General features: G+C 49.3%; 1 protein-coding gene across 4 annotated transcripts in view; it reads right to left on the minus strand.

Annotated features, from left to right (window-relative positions):
* The window catches only part of LOC105492213 (myosin light chain kinase 3), a 61,181-nt gene extending 47,048 nt beyond the window's left edge, over positions 1 to 14,133 (minus strand). Inside the window, exon 1 of one of the 4 annotated variants that reach the window (XM_011759226.3) lies at positions 13,904 to 14,133. In XM_011759226.3, coding sequence (XP_011757528.2) covers positions 13,904 to 13,954 — 51 coding nt within the window. In that variant the 5' untranslated portion in view covers positions 13,955 to 14,133. Of the gene's footprint in view, positions 1 to 8,173; positions 8,329 to 13,514; positions 13,716 to 13,899 lie in introns of those variants that run through there. The other 3 variants (XM_011759227.3, XM_024796168.2, XM_024796167.2) reach the window with 3 other exon arrangements.
* Positions 14,134 to 17,568: the final 3,435 nt, after the last annotated feature.

The following is a 17,568-nucleotide window of genomic DNA, read 5'->3' on the forward strand; positions in this document are numbered from 1 at the left end:
CAAAGTCCCAAGTACTCCACGGGGCAGTCTGACCTACACCATTTCCATCCAGCTCCCTTTGGGCAGAAGGCAAGGCCCAGAGAGGGGCATTTGCCCAAGGTGGCCCAGGCAGGCACACGGCCTCCTGAGGATGGTCCAGCCATGGGCAGGGCTGCCCCCAACGGAGGGGGCTTTAGTGTCCCCGTCAAGCTTCCCCCTTCTGAATAAAAGCAATTATTATAAAGTCTGACCTGGACATTTGGAATCTAAAAGCACTATTAGGGACGGGTGCAGTGGCTCACATCTATAATCCCAGCACTTTGGCAGGCGGATTGCTTGTGTCCAGGTATTCGAAACCAGCCTGGGCAACAGAGCAAGACCCGGTATCTACAAAAAATAAGCCAGGCAGGGTGGCACACACTTGTGGTCCTAGCTACTCAGGAGGCTGAGGCGAGAGGATTGTTTGAGGCTGCAATGAGCTCTGATCCTGCCACTGCACTCCAGGCTGGGCAACAGAAGGAGACCCTGTCTTCAAAATAAATAAATACATGAAAGCACCATTAGAGGTTTTGCTATGTTAAACCATTAACCTATCAATGCAATGAGCTTGCTATGCAAATGCAGCTTGACCACAGCCTTCTCTACCTACCCCTCTATCCTGCTAGTTGCCCCTGGGCAGCCCACAGAGAAATCCAAACCCATTCCTGAGAGCACAGCCATGGGTGTCGTTGGTGGAATGACCCAGAACATGCTAGAAAGAGCAGGGTCTGTTATATTCACCGCCGCTGAAAAACACACAAATAAAGTCTCCTTGGAAAAGGAAATTTGAAGGGTAACCCCGTGTTCCAGTTCCTCTGGGGATTCACCATGTGCCTCAGGAGGACCTCATTTGCCACAGAAGACTCCCCCAGTCGACCAGGGCAGCGGGCTCTCCCAACACTTCACACTTAGCACTTCCCTGCAGATCTGGGCTCCCTGGGCCAATCTTTGGGAAAATGGCTGCCTAGAGAAGTCTCTAGAAGTCTAACACACCCAGCCCCTGTGCCTCTCCCCAGTTGGTGCCTATACTTTTTGTGGAATAAAAGTCCCACCAGACAAGAGAGGCAGACCCTGGCCTCTGGAGAACCAGCATCCAGGCAAGTCCTAGGTTAATAAAGCTGGAAAGGGCCGGGGGCAGTGGCTCATGCCTGTAATCCCAGCACTTTGGGAGGCCAAAGCGAACGGACCACGAGATCAAGAGATTGAGAACATCCTGGCCAATATGGTGAAATCCCGTCTCTACTAAAAATACAAAAATTAGCTGGGCATGGTGGTGCGCACCTATAATCTCAGCTACTTGGGGGGCTGAGGCAGGAGAATTGCTTGAACCAGTGAGGCAGACGTTGCAGTGAGCCGAGACTGCGCCACTGGCGACAGAGCGAGACTCTTGTCTCAAAAATAAATATATAGGCCAGGTTCAGTGGCTCATGCCTATAATCCCAGCACTTTGGGAGGCCGAGGCAGGTGGATCACCTGAAGTCAGGATTTCGAGACCAGCCTGGCTAACATGGTGAAACCCCATCTCTACTAAAAAAATACAAAAAATTAGCCAGGTGTGGTGGTGCATGCCTATAATCCCAGCTACTTGGGGGGCTGAGGCAGGAGAATCTCTTGAACCTGGGAGACGGAGGTTGTGGTGAGCCAAGATTGCGCCATTGCACTCCAGCCTGGGCAACAAGAGTGAAACTCTGTCTCAAAAAATAATAATAATAAAAATAAATAAATAAATAAAGCCAGAAAGATAACTTCAAAGTCTAAATGAATCCAAAGGAAAACACCAAATACCCAGACATGTACCTATACCAAACGTGAATTATCAGGCACAGTGGCTCATGCCTGTAATCCCAGCACTTTGGGAGGCCAAGGCAGGCGAATCACTTGAGGCCAGGAGTTTGAGACCAGCCTGGCCAACATGGTGAAACCCCATCTCTACTAAAAATACAAAAATTAGCAGGACATGGTGGCGAGCGCCTGTGATCTCAGCTACTCAGGAGGTTGAAGTATGAGAATCGCTTGAACCCGGGTGGCGGAGGTTGCAGTGAACCAAGATGGTGCCACTGCACTTCAGCCTGGGTGACAGAGCAACACTCTGTCTCAAAAAAGAAAAAAAGAAAAGAATTAAATTACAAAAGGATTTGTCATGTCTTCATTAAGCATTTACATTAACCTTGTAAACAAACAAGTTTACAAGGTAGCTCATTTGCCAAGAAGGTGGCTACGGCTGGAAGCTCCCTGAGGGCAGACCAATCCTCTTGGGCTTGGCCTGGATTCCCAGAGGCACCAGCTGCCTGGCACATGGCAGGTGTTCAACATGGAGGAATGAGCTAAGGAGGAGGCAGCAGGAGGCTGAGCAGACCGTCCTGAGACTTTTGTGGAAGGAGGAGGCATCAAAGTGAGCACAGGGCAGGAAACCCTGACAATCCGGGAAGGGAGCTCCAGGGAGCTCCAGGGCCCTCTGGGAGAAAGCCTAGAACACACCGTGGGTGGTTCCTGGGGCTTCTTTGGTGGAAGGGAGTAGCCAGAAGGACAAACTTTAACCTCTTTCATTCTCAGCTTTAAGAGATAGGAGTTTGGAGCACATGGATTTCCTGTAGGGATGCTTCTCTCTAACTCTCCCTGATGCATAGGACACAGCAGGGGGCTTGGCCAGTTTTTGTGTGATGGTGCTTGCCCAGAGGATGGGGAGGCATTGACCCCCCAAGCCCAGAGAAGGAAGACCAGAGAAGAGGTAGCTGAACTAGATCGACAGAGCAGCAAATACAATAACCCCTTGTCCTTCCTGGGTAAGGACAGGGCAGGGCAGTGGATCCTTTCCCGGGAAAAGACAGGCTGACCTCTATTCACCCTAGGTGGGGGCCAGCACACACTAAACCCCAACACTCTTCCCTGGCCTTCTAGTGACCTAATAGTCTTGGGGATCATGAGGTGAGAGAGATTTCAACACCCTCATTTTATTTTACTTTGTTTTTTTCTAAGATAGGGTCTTGATCTGTTGCCCAGGCTGGAGTACAGTGGCACAACCACAGCTCACTGCAACCTGGAACTCCTAGGCTCAAGCGATCCTCCAGCCTCAGCCTCTTGCATAACTGGGATTACAGGTGCATGCCCCCGCACCCAGCTAATTTTTAATTTTTTTAAAATGTCATCACCCAGGTATTAAGCCTAGTACTCATTAGTTAGTCTATACAACAAGCCCGCATGACACAAGTTTACTTATGTAACAAACTTGCACATGTATCCCTGAACTTAAAATAAAAGTTAAAAAAAAAAACTTTCTTTTATAGATGGGGTCTTTCAATATCTTTCCAGGCTTTTTTAACCCAGGAGAGTGGTGGCTCACACCTGTAACCCCATCACTTTGGGAGGCTGAGGCAGGAGGATTGCTTGAGCCCAGGAGTTCAAGATCAGCCTGGGCAACAGAGCAAGACTCCGTCTCTACAAAAGAACATATATGTATATATTAGCCAGGCATGGTGGCATGTGCCTGTCATCCCAGTTACAAGGAGGCTGAGGCAGAAGGATCCCTTGAGCCTGGGAGGTTGAGGCAGCAGTGAGCAGCAATGGAGACATGTACTCCAACCTGGACAACGGAACAAGACCCTGCCTCAAAAAATAAAATAAAATAAAATAAAATGATATCAAGGCTCTGACTCAAGTTGAAAGACTGACCTTTCATATTTCTCTCCTTCCCCTCCAGAGACTTCGTGGTAAAGGAAGAAAATAAATACACACCTGCAATGATGAAGAGAATAGAAGGGGCTGTTGGTAATGAGTGTTATCAATGAATTTCTGGAAAACTAGTGGAGGAGAGGTAACTGGAGAAACAAGAAAGAGAAAACTGCAGCCTCACTGGCCACAAGGGTGAATACAGATAAGCATGGAGCCAGCTTTCCCTGTAGGACCCCAAAGAGGCTTCAGACCCCGAGACCCCCAGTGGGGTAAATAGGGAGCAGGAATGCAAGACTGAAAAGTCCATCCCTCTTCCTGCCCCACACCCCGGCACAGAAGGGCCTGGCCAGGCCCACCCTCCCTAGAGATCAGAGCCTGCTTCTGGAGAAATGTAATGGTCCACACCATAATAGTTCTAGGGGCTGGCTTTTGGGGTTTCTCAGGAGCGCCCTACCTGCTCATCCTCAACAAAACCACGCAGTTAACAAGCCTCAACCACCCCAGCTGTCAGTACCTTCTTCAGAAATATGCACAGACAAAAAGGATCACTGAATGTTCAAAGAAAGCCTTCAAGATGAAAAGGGAAGACTAAAGCAAATAAACAGAAACATGATCATAGAAGAAACAGAGGAAATGAGAAACAGAAAGTTTCAAAAAGGCTGTCATTTGGCGGGGTGAGGTGGCTCACACCTGTAATCCTAGCACTTTGGGAGGCCAGGGAGGCGGGGCTCAACTGAGCACAAGAATTCGAGACCAACCTGGGCAATATAGAGAGACCCTGTCTCTACCAAGAAACTTTTTTAATTAGCTGGGTGTGGTGGCATGCGCCTGTAGTCCAGCTCTTTGGGAAGCTAAGGTGGCAGGATTGTTTAAAGCCCAAGAGGCGGAGGTTGCAGCGAGCCATGTTTGTGCCACTGCACTCCAACCAGGGTGACAGGGCAAGACCCTGTCTCAAAAAACAAACAGACAAGCCTGTCATTTGTAGCCACAGAAAAGCATGAAAGGCTATTCCATTCTTTAAAAAAAGAAAGGATGCTATGGAAAAAGAACAACTGGAGAATAAAAGAGAGGTCTTGGAATTTTAAAGTATGAATAGTGGAATTTAAAAATATGAATAGTATAATTTAAAAATTCAATATAGGGATGAGAAGATGAAGCTAAGATACTATCCCAGAAAATAAAACTAAAAGATGAAGACATGTGCAGGAGAGAAGCTGTTCGACAATGAGTCCAGCTAGCCTCACATCCAATTAACTGGAGTTTCGAGAGAAATGAAAGAAGGAAAGAATTTATAAAAGAAATGCTACAGTCATTATGAAATTTTGGAACACAGGGATAAAGAGAAGATTTTAAAACTTCCCAAAATGTAAAAGAAAAAAACCACACACTTGTGAGAATTTGTCCCCTTCAAAATTTATGTCAAAATTTAATCCCAGTGTGGCAGCATTGAGAGATAAGGCCTTTAAGAAGCAACTGGATCATGAGGGCCCTACCCTTACGGGTTAATGGATGAATGGGTTATCATGGGAGTGGGGCTGGTGGTTTCATATGAGGAGGAAGAGAGACCTGAGGGAGCACACTCAGCCCCTTCCCCATGGGATACCCTGGGCCACCTCTGGACTCTGCGGAGAGGGCCCACCAGCAAGAAGGTCCTCACAAGATGCAGCCCCTCAACCTTGGACTTCTCAGCCTCCATAACTAAAGAAATACATTCCTTTTCTTTACAAATTACCCAGTTTCAGGTATTTCTGAAAATAGACTACCACACATAGCAAAGAACTAGAATCAGAATGACATGAAACTTCTCATCCTAAAAACAACTGGATGCTGGAAGAGAGGCTGGCTGTCAAAGTCTAGATAGGAAAGCACTTCCCCTTAGAATTTTGAAGACACTGTACCACCATCAGGGGACAAAATGAAGGGTTTTATGATTTGCAAAAATGCAAAAAATTCATGCTTTTTTTTTTTTTTTTTTTAAGACATGGTCTCACTCTGTCACCCAGGCAGGAGTTCTGTGGCATGATCTCGGCTCACTGCTGCCTCAGCCTCCTGGGCTCAAGCAGTCCTCCACCTCAGCCTCCCAAGCAGCCAGGACTATAGGCGTGTGTCACCATGCTTGGCTGATTTTTGTGGGTTTTTTTTAGAGATGGGGTTTTGCCATGTTGCCCAGGCTGCTTTTGAACTCCTGGGCTCAAACAATCGACCTGCCTCAGACTACCAAAGTGCTGGGATTATAGGCTTGAGCCACTGCACCTGACCCATGCATGCTTTCTAAGGAAGCTACTTTGAGGATATACTACAGCAAAATGAGGGGGTAAACAGCCTGGCCAACATGGTGAAACCCCATCTCTACTAAAAATACAAAAAAGTTAGCTGGGCATGGTGGTGGGTGCCTGTAATCCCAGTTACTCGGGAGGCTGAGGCAGGAGAATTGCTTGAACTCGGGAGGCGGAGGTTGGAGTGGGCCAAGATCGTGCCACTGCACTGCAGCCTGGGTGACAAGAGTGAAACTCCATCTCAAAAAGAAAAAAAAGAGCTCCAAGAAACAATAGCTTCAACCTAGGCCCAAAGTTGAAGCAAGAAAATCAAGAGTGTTCAACAGGAACCCTCCCAGGGGAAAAAGAGCATACAATAGAATGCAATTAAACACATGCAGTAAAATGGGAAGAGCACAGGGCCTGGAGCCAGACTACCTGGATTTAATTTCTGCCTCTGCCAGTTATTAGCCACAGCCCTGGGCCAGTTTTCACTTAACCTCTCTGAGTCTATACTTCCTTGTTTGTAACAGGAGAATAATAATAACACATACCCTTATGGAGTGGTCGGGAGGTGCCATGAGAATGCCTGGGAGGCACCCAGCAAGTGCTCAGACATTAGCCATCAGCATGATGATGGCAGATACTGCAAAAGGGGAACAAAAGGAATTAGAGATGCCAGGACAACTGGAGTTCTTTTTTCCTTTTCTTTATCTTTTTTTTTTTTTGAGACAGAGTCTTGCTCTGTCGCCCAGGCTGGAGTGCAGTGGCGCGATCTCGGCTCACTGCAAGCTCCGCCTCCCGGGTTCAAGCAATTCTCCTGCCTCAGCCTCCCGAGAGTAGCTGGGACTACAGGTGCACACCGCCACACCCGGCTAACTTTTTGTATTTTAGTAGAGATGGGCTTTCACTGTGTTGCCCAGGCTGGTATCGAACTCCTGAGCTCAGGCAATCCGCCCGCCTCAGCCTCCCAAATTGCTAGGATTACAGGTGTGAGCCACCATGCCTGGCCCAGAGTTCTTACAAGAAAGAATGAGATTATACAATCACTGATTTTGCATTGAAGAATATTTACAGTTGTAGTAAAGTAAACCCTTTATTAAGTAAAAGCAGCGACATCTGTCTTGTGAGGGTGAGGGAGGGAAAGTGGGGAGTGTGAGAGAGCTAAGTCCTCATTTATCTTACCAGCAACTCCATAGATCATGCACAAAACAGAGAATGAAGAAATATGGAGGCAAATATCAAAAGAAACAAAGAAACAGCTTCAATGTGTTTGCTTCTGGGGACCAGGATGGGAGATGGGTTATCCAGAACCTAAGGACAGCCTCTAAGGGGACAAACACACGGTGCCCTTCATAGATTTGTGTATTTCTTTATAACAGTCGTGTTGCAGTGTGTAGCAGCGAAAGGTCTTGTTCTAACACAATCAAATATGATGACAATTTTCCAAGAGAAGGTAGCCACGTGTTGAGAGGAAAGTTTTCTAATTCACACAAAATGCCATAGGGGCTCACGGTGCACCTGGCACTTAGCCTCTCTGAACGCAGCTTTCCTCATCTGCACTGGGGGCCCATTAACTGCAATAACCACACGGCTGTTGGACATTAACGTAAGCAGTAAGCAAAACATCTAGCACAGCACCAGGCACGTGGTAAGTCCACGAAAATGGCAGCGATTGGAACGGCCATCCTTAAGACCAACCCCACACCTTCTCCCGTCTGACCACAGATGGTCAGCCCAGCAAGGCAGCAGTGTGCTTGCTCGGTCACTTCGTTGTGGGGTGCGGGGCAGGAGGAAGAAGTGGGGGGACAGCTTCTCAGTCCTAAGCCAGCTGACCTCCTCCCAGCCCAGGCCACCTCCCTGCCCGCACCACACCATTACTGGAATGCAGTGCGGAAGTACACACATCCCCTCCATGGCGCCAAGCTCACTTAAGAAAGGAAAGCAGGATGAAGAAGAGCTCCCGAAAGCCACGCAGAGTTCAGTGTGGACAACTTTAGGGGTAGCTGCCATCCACATCGTCTGTCCACCACACCCTGCATTTGTTGCAGAGGCCCGAGCTGACCATCCCCAAACTGTCCCCCTAAACCAAAGCTTTCTGCTGACTTTCTTGGCGCAAGATAACCCAGGATTGGGGAACAACTGTCACCAGGTCTCCCTTAGTCCCGTGACCCAACCAATTGTTCCTCGGGCTCTTACTTCAAAGCACACTTGCCCGGAGCTGCCCTTACCGCAAATATCTGGGTGTAACCCGACGCCCGCTACTGGCCTCTGGTGCTGGGACCGCGCAGTGCTGGAGTGGGGCACAGAGTCCCCATCCATCAGCCGCTGTGACTGTGCCAACTCCGTGTTTACTCTGCCTGGAGATGGATGCTGCCCAACCGCCCGGAGCGCTGGGAATGAGGTGGGCTGGCCGGCCAGGCTGATTTCTCTGGAAGAACTCAGGCAGGAGCGATAAGCCTGGCATTTCCGCTTATCTCTGACCCTGTCCCCGGCCCCAGCAGCATCCAGAGGCTTCACTTGGTTATCTGCCTTGCTGGGCTCTATCTGCCTCCCCGGGGGCCTACTTCCTGCATCACTTAGCAAAGTGTCCATCTGTGAAACAAACACTGTGTGGTCCAAGGAGAAAGGAATGAAGAGAGGGAGTCCTCGGGTAGAACTGACCTGAGTTCAAAACCCTGCAACCGGGTGCAAGGGGCCCTGGGGATGTGCAGGGACTCCTTGCCTTCAGGGAGCCCTCAGGACAGAGGAGAAGCCAGGTCCGCAGCAGAGAGGTGGCAGCCCTGCAGGTCTTCAGTGGGGCTGCTTGTACCCTGGCCGGGCCTGGTCGGTCACCTCTGGGCTGGGAGGGTCCTGCTATTGGCCCTCCAAATAAAACTACTCAGGAGGCAGCAAAGAGGCACAGAGTCCCCAAAGCCCGGGGCTGCAGTGCAGGAGAAGACAAGGAGACAAGGACACGTGGCTCTGCCAGGGAGGTGCCAGGGAGGGCTCCCTGGCCAGATGTTCCCAGAGCACCTGGGAGAGACCAAGTATACACACGCACACTGCCATGCATACACACACTCTCTCTCTCTCTCTCTCTCTCTCTCTCTCTCTCGCTCAACTTTGGGACCACAAATTAACTAGCTTGGCTGACGGGAAGGAGAGACAGGGCTGCCGGCTTCTGTACGCACTCACAGCCCCTGCGCTGAGCGCTTTAGCTGCCTCTCCTTATTTGAGACACACTGCAGCCCCGTGGGGTGGGTCATTGTTTGTCATCTCCGTCTCATAGAGGAGGAGCAACCTGGGGAACTTTAACAGCTGCCCAGGGCCACTCCACCAGAAAGGCATGGGGATGGCGTTCTGAACCCATGCTCATCACTCACACCCTCCGCCACTTTCACAGACAGCAGGGATCTCACACACTGGAAGGGTCATCTCCCTTATTTTGTAGATGGAGATTCTGAGGCCCAGAGATGGAAAGGGGCTTTCTGAAGGTCACACAGCACGTCAGCAGCAAAGACAGGGCCAGATGGTAAAACCATTGCCCTTGGAATGACCTGGAATGACCTGGAACTCCCCGGCTCTGTGGGTTGAGAGGTGTGTGCGGGGGTACAGAGTGAGACTGGCCTACACCCCCAGGCTCGGCTCTGACGGTTGTCTGAGAAGATGGGGAAAGGGCCGAGGGGCGGGGACTCTGAGATATTCAATGTTGGTTGCTTATTCTTTCATAGTAAAATGTCTATGACCTGTCTCATCCTGGCCATGCAGAAAGATGATAAAGCAACAGCCACAGCCCTGCTGGGATGAATCAAGGAGCTGAGCTGGGGAGCAAAATCAAAGTGCAAGTCTGACTCTACAGAAGCGGAGAGGGAACAGCAGCCGCAGGGAAACCCAGCCTGGTGAGGGCGTGTCCCCACTGGCTCTCCGGTGCCGCTGGGTTTGCTCCCAGATCTCACTGCCTTCTGTGTGCGGCCCTGCACCCCTGGGCGAAGCCTTCTCATTTCCTCTCTTCTTTCTCCACATGCAAGTCAAACTGTTCCCTGCCTATGCAAAGTCAGATGGAATCAGCCCAAAAATGCTAGAGAATAACAAAAAAGCACCCTCTTGAGCCAAATCCAGACCAATGGCCATTCATTCATCCATCCATCCATCCATCCATTCACTGAGTAACAACAAACACTTATTAGGAAATAATAACACTAGTGTTGATTGAGCCAGGCATTGTGCTACATCCTTACATCAATTACTGTACTTGCCCTTCACAACAATTCGAGGAGGAAAAAACTGTTATCCCCATTTCACAGACAAGTAGACTGAGGCACAGGGTGATGAAGGCATGTTCCAAAGTCAGTGTAAGATGCTGGATTTAAACGCAGACTCCAGAGTTTGCCTACAACTGAGGGTAGTATCACTGTAGCTTTCTTTTCTTTCCCATTTTTTTTTTTTCCTTTTCTCCACTTTTTTTTTTTTTTTTTTTTTGAGACGGAGTCTTGCTCTGTCGCCCAGGATGGAGTGCAGTGGCACAATCTCAGCTCACTGCAACCTCTGCCTCCTGGGCTCAACCAATTCTCCTGCCTCAGCCTCCCTAGCAGCCAGATGACAGGCAGGCATGCACCACCACACCCAGCTAATTTTTTGTATTTTTAGTAGAGATGGGGATTCACCATGTTGACCAGGCTGGCCTCGAACCCCTGACCTCAAGTGATCCACCGACCTTGGCCTCCCAAAGTGCTGGGATTGCAGGTGTGAGCCACCACACCCAGCCCCTTTTCCACATGCTCTAATCTCACTGAAACTTTCTGCTTTCTGTCTAGAACCCAACTTTTTCTCTGAGGGGCTACATCTTCCAGCTGCCATTTCAGAAAACTCAATTATGCTTGCAGGTTGGAACCAGACCAACCCACCTCATGCAGGGTTCCACCTGCAAAGTCCTTGAGCACCAGTGTTCCCGATCGCTGCTAATCCAAGGGGGAAGGACCACTGCCCCATTTCACTTGTGGAGAGACAGGTCACAGGGAGAGTTGCGCAAAGCTGGGCCTCAGACCTGGCTCCGCTGCTCTCAGGCCTGTGTTCACTGTGGACGAGAGGGTTTCTGGAAGTCCCCTCAACTCCTACAAACACACATACAGCTTCGAGACCCTGCCTCACCTCCCCTGGCTGACAAGAATCAGAGAAGGGACTGCAGGGTCTTGAAGTTAACTCGCTTCTCTCAGCCCGACCATGGGCAGGCCCCGTGCTCAGCACCTTAGCTGCACTGTCTTATTTAATCCCCTTCACTGTGCCCACTCTTGTGGGCTCCAAGCTCTGCTTGTGCCATGGGAAACCCCAAAAGTCTGGACAGCAGTGAGGTTAACACATAGGAACAACAGAGAAACTGTGAAGTGCAGGGGACGTGAGTGAGATGGGGTGACTGTGTAACTCACCAGTGCTCCCAGCCCCACCCCACATCCCATCAAAAGAACTTTCTCTTCACCTGTGAACTCTCTCCCCTCAGTCTACCCCTACCCTCTGAGCTGAGCCCAGTCCCAAGATGTCTTGGTATCAAATCCGAAGAACTGGTAGCAGAGGTGGGACCTGAGGGTCCGTAGGAGAGGACTTGGTTGATCTGGGTAGCAAAGTCCCAACATTGGGGTAGGAAAAAGGTGACACAGACACCTAGCAGGGTCTGAGGTCTGGGGAGGGACAAACCCTCAGGCAGCCCCAGGATGTGGGAGAGAAGGGATGAGGACAGAGGAGGGCTTGGATAAATGTCTGCTCCAAGATATAAATGGTTGTTGGGGATCAAAAGTTGGAATGACACAGCGGCCAGGGAAGGCTTCTGGGGCCCTAGACCTACAGAAACTCAGCCACATGGTGCCAGCGAACTCAGCGTGTAAGAGAGAGACAAAGAAACTGGGGAGGACTTCCTGGAGGAAACGGGACTTAAGCTGAGCCTTGAAGGATGGGCAAGACTTGGAAGGCTAAGAAAAGACGGTTCTAGTGAGGTCACAGAGGGAACAAAGCCCTCTGGTGGAGCCTGACAGGTAGGAGTGAGGATGCAGGGCCCACCCTCCAGCCATGTGACATCAATGGAGGCCCAGCAGGTAGAATAAGACAGTGGACCAGGAAAATTAGGCGGAGACATACAGACCTGAAGCAGCAAGACAGAGGGACTGTGATGCTATGGAACATTTTGGGGTGGGCAGTAACATGATAAAGTCAGTATTTAGGAATGAATGGAAGTGGTTACCTGGGGCGGAAGGATTGGAGACCAGCCTGGCCAACATGGTGAAACCCCATCTCTACTAAAAAATACAAAAATTAGCCGAGCGTGGTAGCGCACGCCTTGTAATCCCAGCTACTCAGGAGGCTGAGGCAGGAGAATCACTTGAATCTGGGGGGTGGGGGTTGCAGTGAGCTGAGATCGCACCACTGCACTCCATCCTGGGCAACAGAGTGAGACTCCATTTCAAAACAAAATAAAAAGTGAATTCCACAGGCTGTAATGTGTGTGTATTGCACTGCATGTGAGTCATGACTTAATCAGTTCTGTTAGCATGAAAAAAAAAAAAAAATGGGAAGGAGGATAGAAGGGAGTGGTAGGGACCGGGCGCGGTGGCTCACGCCTGTAATCCCAGCACTTTGGGAGGCTGAGGCAGGCAGATCACGAGGACAGGAGATCGAGACCATCCTGGCGAACACGGTGAAACCCCGTCTCTACTAAAAATACAAAAAAATTAGCCAGGCGTGGTGGCGGGCGCCTGTAGTCCCAGCTTCTAGGGAGGCTGAGGCAGGAGAATGGCATGAACCCAGGAGGCGGAGAGCTTGCAGTGAGCGGAGATCATGCCACTGCACTCTAGCCTGTGCGACAGAGCGAGACTCCGTCTCAAAAAAAAAAAGAGAAGGGAGTGGTAGGGACCAGCATCCACATAGAAGCTCAAATCAGCAAGTGTTTACCACTTCTGGGAAGCATGTTGTTGCCAAAACACAGGGGCGCTAAGTGGAGCAACATCTCAGGGAAGGAGTCTTTGAAAGTTCTTCCAAGGTCTCTCATTCCACCATCCCGCAGGCCAGCAACAGAAGCAGGACCCCTCCCTGCCGCAGGCAAAAATCTCTAAGGATATGCAATGCTCTTCCAGGTTCACTAGGTAAAGACTTCACCTCAAGCATATACATAGAATCCCATTTTTGTTGAAAATATACATGTATGTATGCCAGTATGGTTCATTCCGCATGAGGGAATTGCAGATAATCTATATTTTCTATATTTCATGTATATTTTTCTAATAAAACAGTTTATTACTCAACAATTTTTTTTTCTATAATAGTCATCATTCACCTAGAGCCAGAGGAATTATTCTAGACAGATGATATGCCTAAGAGACAGGTTTAACTAACCAAGAACGCAGAGCAATAGACTCCCGCAGGACCCCAGCTAACGGAAAACATTTACTAACGTTATTGGGAGGTCTGAGGTCAATTGCTTAGGCTTAAATGAACAGAAACACGTATATTTAGCAGGTGCAGGAAGACTCCTCAGAAATCACACATGTCACGGGGAAAGAATAATTATCCCCGTGTGCTTTGTTTTTAAATAGATTCCCCACTCACCTTGGGAAGAAATGTTCAGACTCCACGTACAACTCATAAACCACACAGTAGAATTGGGGAGTTTTGTAAAGCAAAGTTGGCAAACATTTGGCAACAATCACTGTAGCATTCTCAGATGATCTGAGCACCTGTATTACTCATCACAGCAACGGGTGGAAAACAATTCTGAAGTCTGAGTTACACATGCAGTTCTCCCAGACCTGTGCAAAACCAAAGCAAGCCCATGCACTTACAACCAAGAGCTGCTCATTTTTCTTGTCATTTTTGATCAGACTCCAAAAGTGTTTTCTGGAGGGTCTACATGTCCCTAATGCACAGCTGAAAACACACACACACACACACACACACACACACACACACAGAGTAGGTTTATCACTGCACTTACATACCACCTTCCATCCATGGGTCCCAAGGGATCTGTCCAAAAATCTTGTTTTCATAAGTCTCCAGTGAGATGCATAAATATTGTTACCTCCATCTTATACACAGATAAACTTAAACCTGGAGGCAGTTAAGTGGCTTGTCAACAGTTATAACCCAAGACAAGATCTGTGCAAGCTGCCCTCTGGTCTCCCTTCCTCTACTGGCCGGCCCTCTGAGCGTTCTCGTTGGCTCCAGTTTAAATCATGTCCGCAGACCATTGTTTCCCTGGCAATGGAGGTGGTATTCTATTTCCTGCCCTGAATCTGGCCTGGGGCCCTGACTGCACCGCATTTAGCCACAAGTGCATCAGCCGTGTGTGCGTGAGTGGGGACAGCTTGGCTCCCTGGAAACCTAAGTGGCGCGTGTCAGCTGGCCCAAGCCTGCTCAGAGCCGCTCCAGGCCATGCTGCTAATTCCCCCATCATTTGCCCGGAACAACCCACAATGAAGGCAATGACGTCTCTTGGAGCTGGGCGAACAAATGGGAACATCTCAAAGGCAAACTCATTGCAGTCTGGCCCTTGGGGAGAAATAGCTCTCAGGCATCTGGGACCCGGGTGCCTAGATCAAAACAGTCCTCCCTCTGCTCATTTCCGTGGATAATATAGCAAAGCATGCAGATCACTGGTTACATTCCTGATGGGCAACTGAATCTGCACTTATAATTCCCAGTTGCCATGTTTACTTTTATGTTTATTAATTAAGTGTCCTGGAATGACCACTCAGAATTAGATCCAGAAAATAAGAAGTTACTGGGGCATTCACTGGGTAACAAAAATTACTACCTGAAAAGTGTTTCTCTGACGGCTATAGTCACACTAGAAATTGGAAGTGGAGGCTGGGCCTGGTCGCTCACACCTGTAATCCCAGCCCTTTGAAAGGCCAAGGTGAAAATACTGCTTGAGGCCAGGAGTTTGAAACCAGCCTGGGTAACATAGTGGCCCCTGTCTCTACAAAAAATAAAGATAAAAAACATTAGCCAGGCATGGTGGCGGGCACCTATAGTCCCACCTACTTGGGAGGTCATGATAGGAGAATCATTTGAGGCCAGGAGTTGGATTCCGAGCTAGGGCAACATGGCAAGATCCTGTCTCAAAAAAAAAAAAAAAAAAAACAGTAATTAGCCAGGTGTGGTGGTGGATGCCTCTAGTCCCAGCTACTTGGAAGGCTGAGGCAGGAGGATCATTTGAGCCCAGGAGTTTGAAGCTGCAGTGCTCTATGATCAAGCCACTGCATTCCAGCCTGGGTGATAGTGTGAGACCCCGTCTCAAAAAAAAAAAAAAAAAGGAAATTAGAGGTGGAGATTTTTGGGTGAATTTCCTGCCAGGTGGTCAGTAAATATCATGTATTGTCACTTTTAACTAATTTCAACTTCTTTGCCTCTAAAGTGCCCTGTGGACCTTACTGGATAACCAAGCACATCACATGAACTAAAGCTGGGTTTGTCAAGTGGCTCACGTACTCCCAAAAAACCCACACGTGCGCCTATCAGAGCCAGTGATCACAATACCTCATCTTGGTTGAGCATATACTCATGCCAGGCCTCCTGCCAAGCATTTTAAATTCCTTAGTTTTAAAAAATACTAGGCTGGATGTGGTGGCTCATGCCTGTAATCCCAACACTTTGGGAGGCCACAGCAGGCGGATCACTTAAGGTCAGGAGTTCGAGACCAGCCTGGCCAACATGGCAAAACCCTGTCTCTACTAAAAATACAAAAGTCGGCCAGGCATGGTGGCGCATGCCTGTAATCCTAGCTAGTCAGGAGGCTGAGGCAGGAGAATCGCTTGAACCCGGGACGTAGAGGAAGCAGTAAGCCAAGATCGTGCCATTGTACTCCAGCCTGGGTGACAGAGCGAGACCCGGAAAAACAAACAAACAACAACAACAAAAAACTAGGTATGTATCATTAATATCCTTGTTTTACAGATAAAGAAACTGACGCCTAGAGAGACCACACAGTCACTGTATTAGTTTCCTATGCCTGCTCTAATTACCACAAACTTAGTGGCTCAAAAGAAATTTATTCCTTCATAGTTCGGGAACTATGCTGACTAATGCGTGCTCTAGGGGCCTCAGAGGAGAGCCCGTTCCTTGTATCTTTCAGTTGCTGGCAGCCGCCGGTTTTTGGGGTTTGTGGCTGCATCGTTCCGGTCTCTGCCTCCAGAACCACACCTCCTCCTCTGTGCGTGTCACACCTCCCTGTGCCTCCCTTTCATATTAATACACGTGATCGCATCGAGGCCCCACTGGCTAATCCAGGACAGTCTCCCAATCTCAAGATCCTGAACTTAATCACATCTGCAAGGTCCTTTTTTTGATTTGTAAAGTGACATTCACAGGTCCCAGGGATTAACATAGGAACATCTTTTTTTTGGAGGGACCATTATCTAGTCTACTACAGTCACCCATCCAGTTACTAACAGGTGGTGGCTGCAGGTCTCCCTTCTCATATGCTCAAGAGGGCTCACTGAGCCAGATGGGGTGGCTCACGCCTGTAATCCCAGCACTCTGGGAGGCTGAGGCAGGAGGATTGTGTGAGGCCAGGAGTTCAGGGCCAGGCTGGGCACCATAGGGAGACGTCTCTACACAAAATACAAAGTTAGCTGGGTATAGTGGTGCATGCCCGGAGTCCTAGTTACTCTGGAGGCTGAAGCAGGAGGATCAATTGGGCCCACGAGTTTGAGGATGTATTGAGCTATGATTGCACCACTGCACTCCAGCCTGGGCAACACAGTGAGACTCTGTTGAAAGAAAAGAAAAGAAAAGAAAAGAAAAGAAAAGAAAAGAAAAGAAAAGAGAGAAGAGAAGAGAGAAGGGGAAGGAAAGCGGGAGGGAGGGGGAGGGGAGGGGAGGGGAGGGGAAGGGAGGGGAAGGGAGGGGAAGGGGGAAGGGGGAAGGGGGAAGGGGGGAAGGGGGAGGGGAGGGGGGAAGGGGGGAAGGGGGGAAGGGGGAAGGGGGAAGGGGGAAGGGGGGAAGGAGGGAGGGGAGGGGAGGGGAGGGGAGGGAAGGGAAGGGAGAAGAGTTGGTTAGTGGTGAACATGTAGCACAGAGGCTAAAAGCCCAAGCTTTGGCCCCAGAGAGACTGGGTTTGAAGCCCAGCTCTCAGGAATCTGAAGCACTGTGTGACTTAAGCAAGTGACCCAACTGCTCCGGGCCTCAGTTTCCCCATCAAGGCCTATTGCATGGGATTATTTTGAGGATTAAGTGAGAAAATGAATGTGAAACTCATACAACAGTGCCTGCACATAGTCAGGTGGCCCCTGAGTGGTAGCTGCTCTTGTTAAGAGCAGGATGTAAGCTGGAGTTCTGACCCAGTCTTGCAAAGGGAGACCTGGTGAGTACCAAGTTTCTGCAGATTAAAAAAATGTGAAAATGGGAAGTAAAGTCATCCTGCCACACAGCCAGTGAAATTCAATGCTAATCTCAGCATAGCAGACCTCTGAAAATCTTTTGGTGTGGAATGGTAGAAAAGACCTGCCAGAGCTGGCCAGCTAAAGGATTTGTGCTCTTTCAAACATGGAGACCTCGGCTGGGCGCAGTGGCTCATGCCTGTAATCCCAAGCACTTTGGGAGGCTGAGGCAGGAGGATTACTTCAACCCAGGAGTTCAAGACCAGTCTGGGAGACATAGT

This window comes from Macaca nemestrina, chromosome 18, assembly GCF_043159975.1.
Source record: "Macaca nemestrina isolate mMacNem1 chromosome 18, mMacNem.hap1, whole genome shotgun sequence".
Classification (NCBI taxonomy): domain Eukaryota; kingdom Metazoa; phylum Chordata; class Mammalia; order Primates; family Cercopithecidae; genus Macaca; species Macaca nemestrina.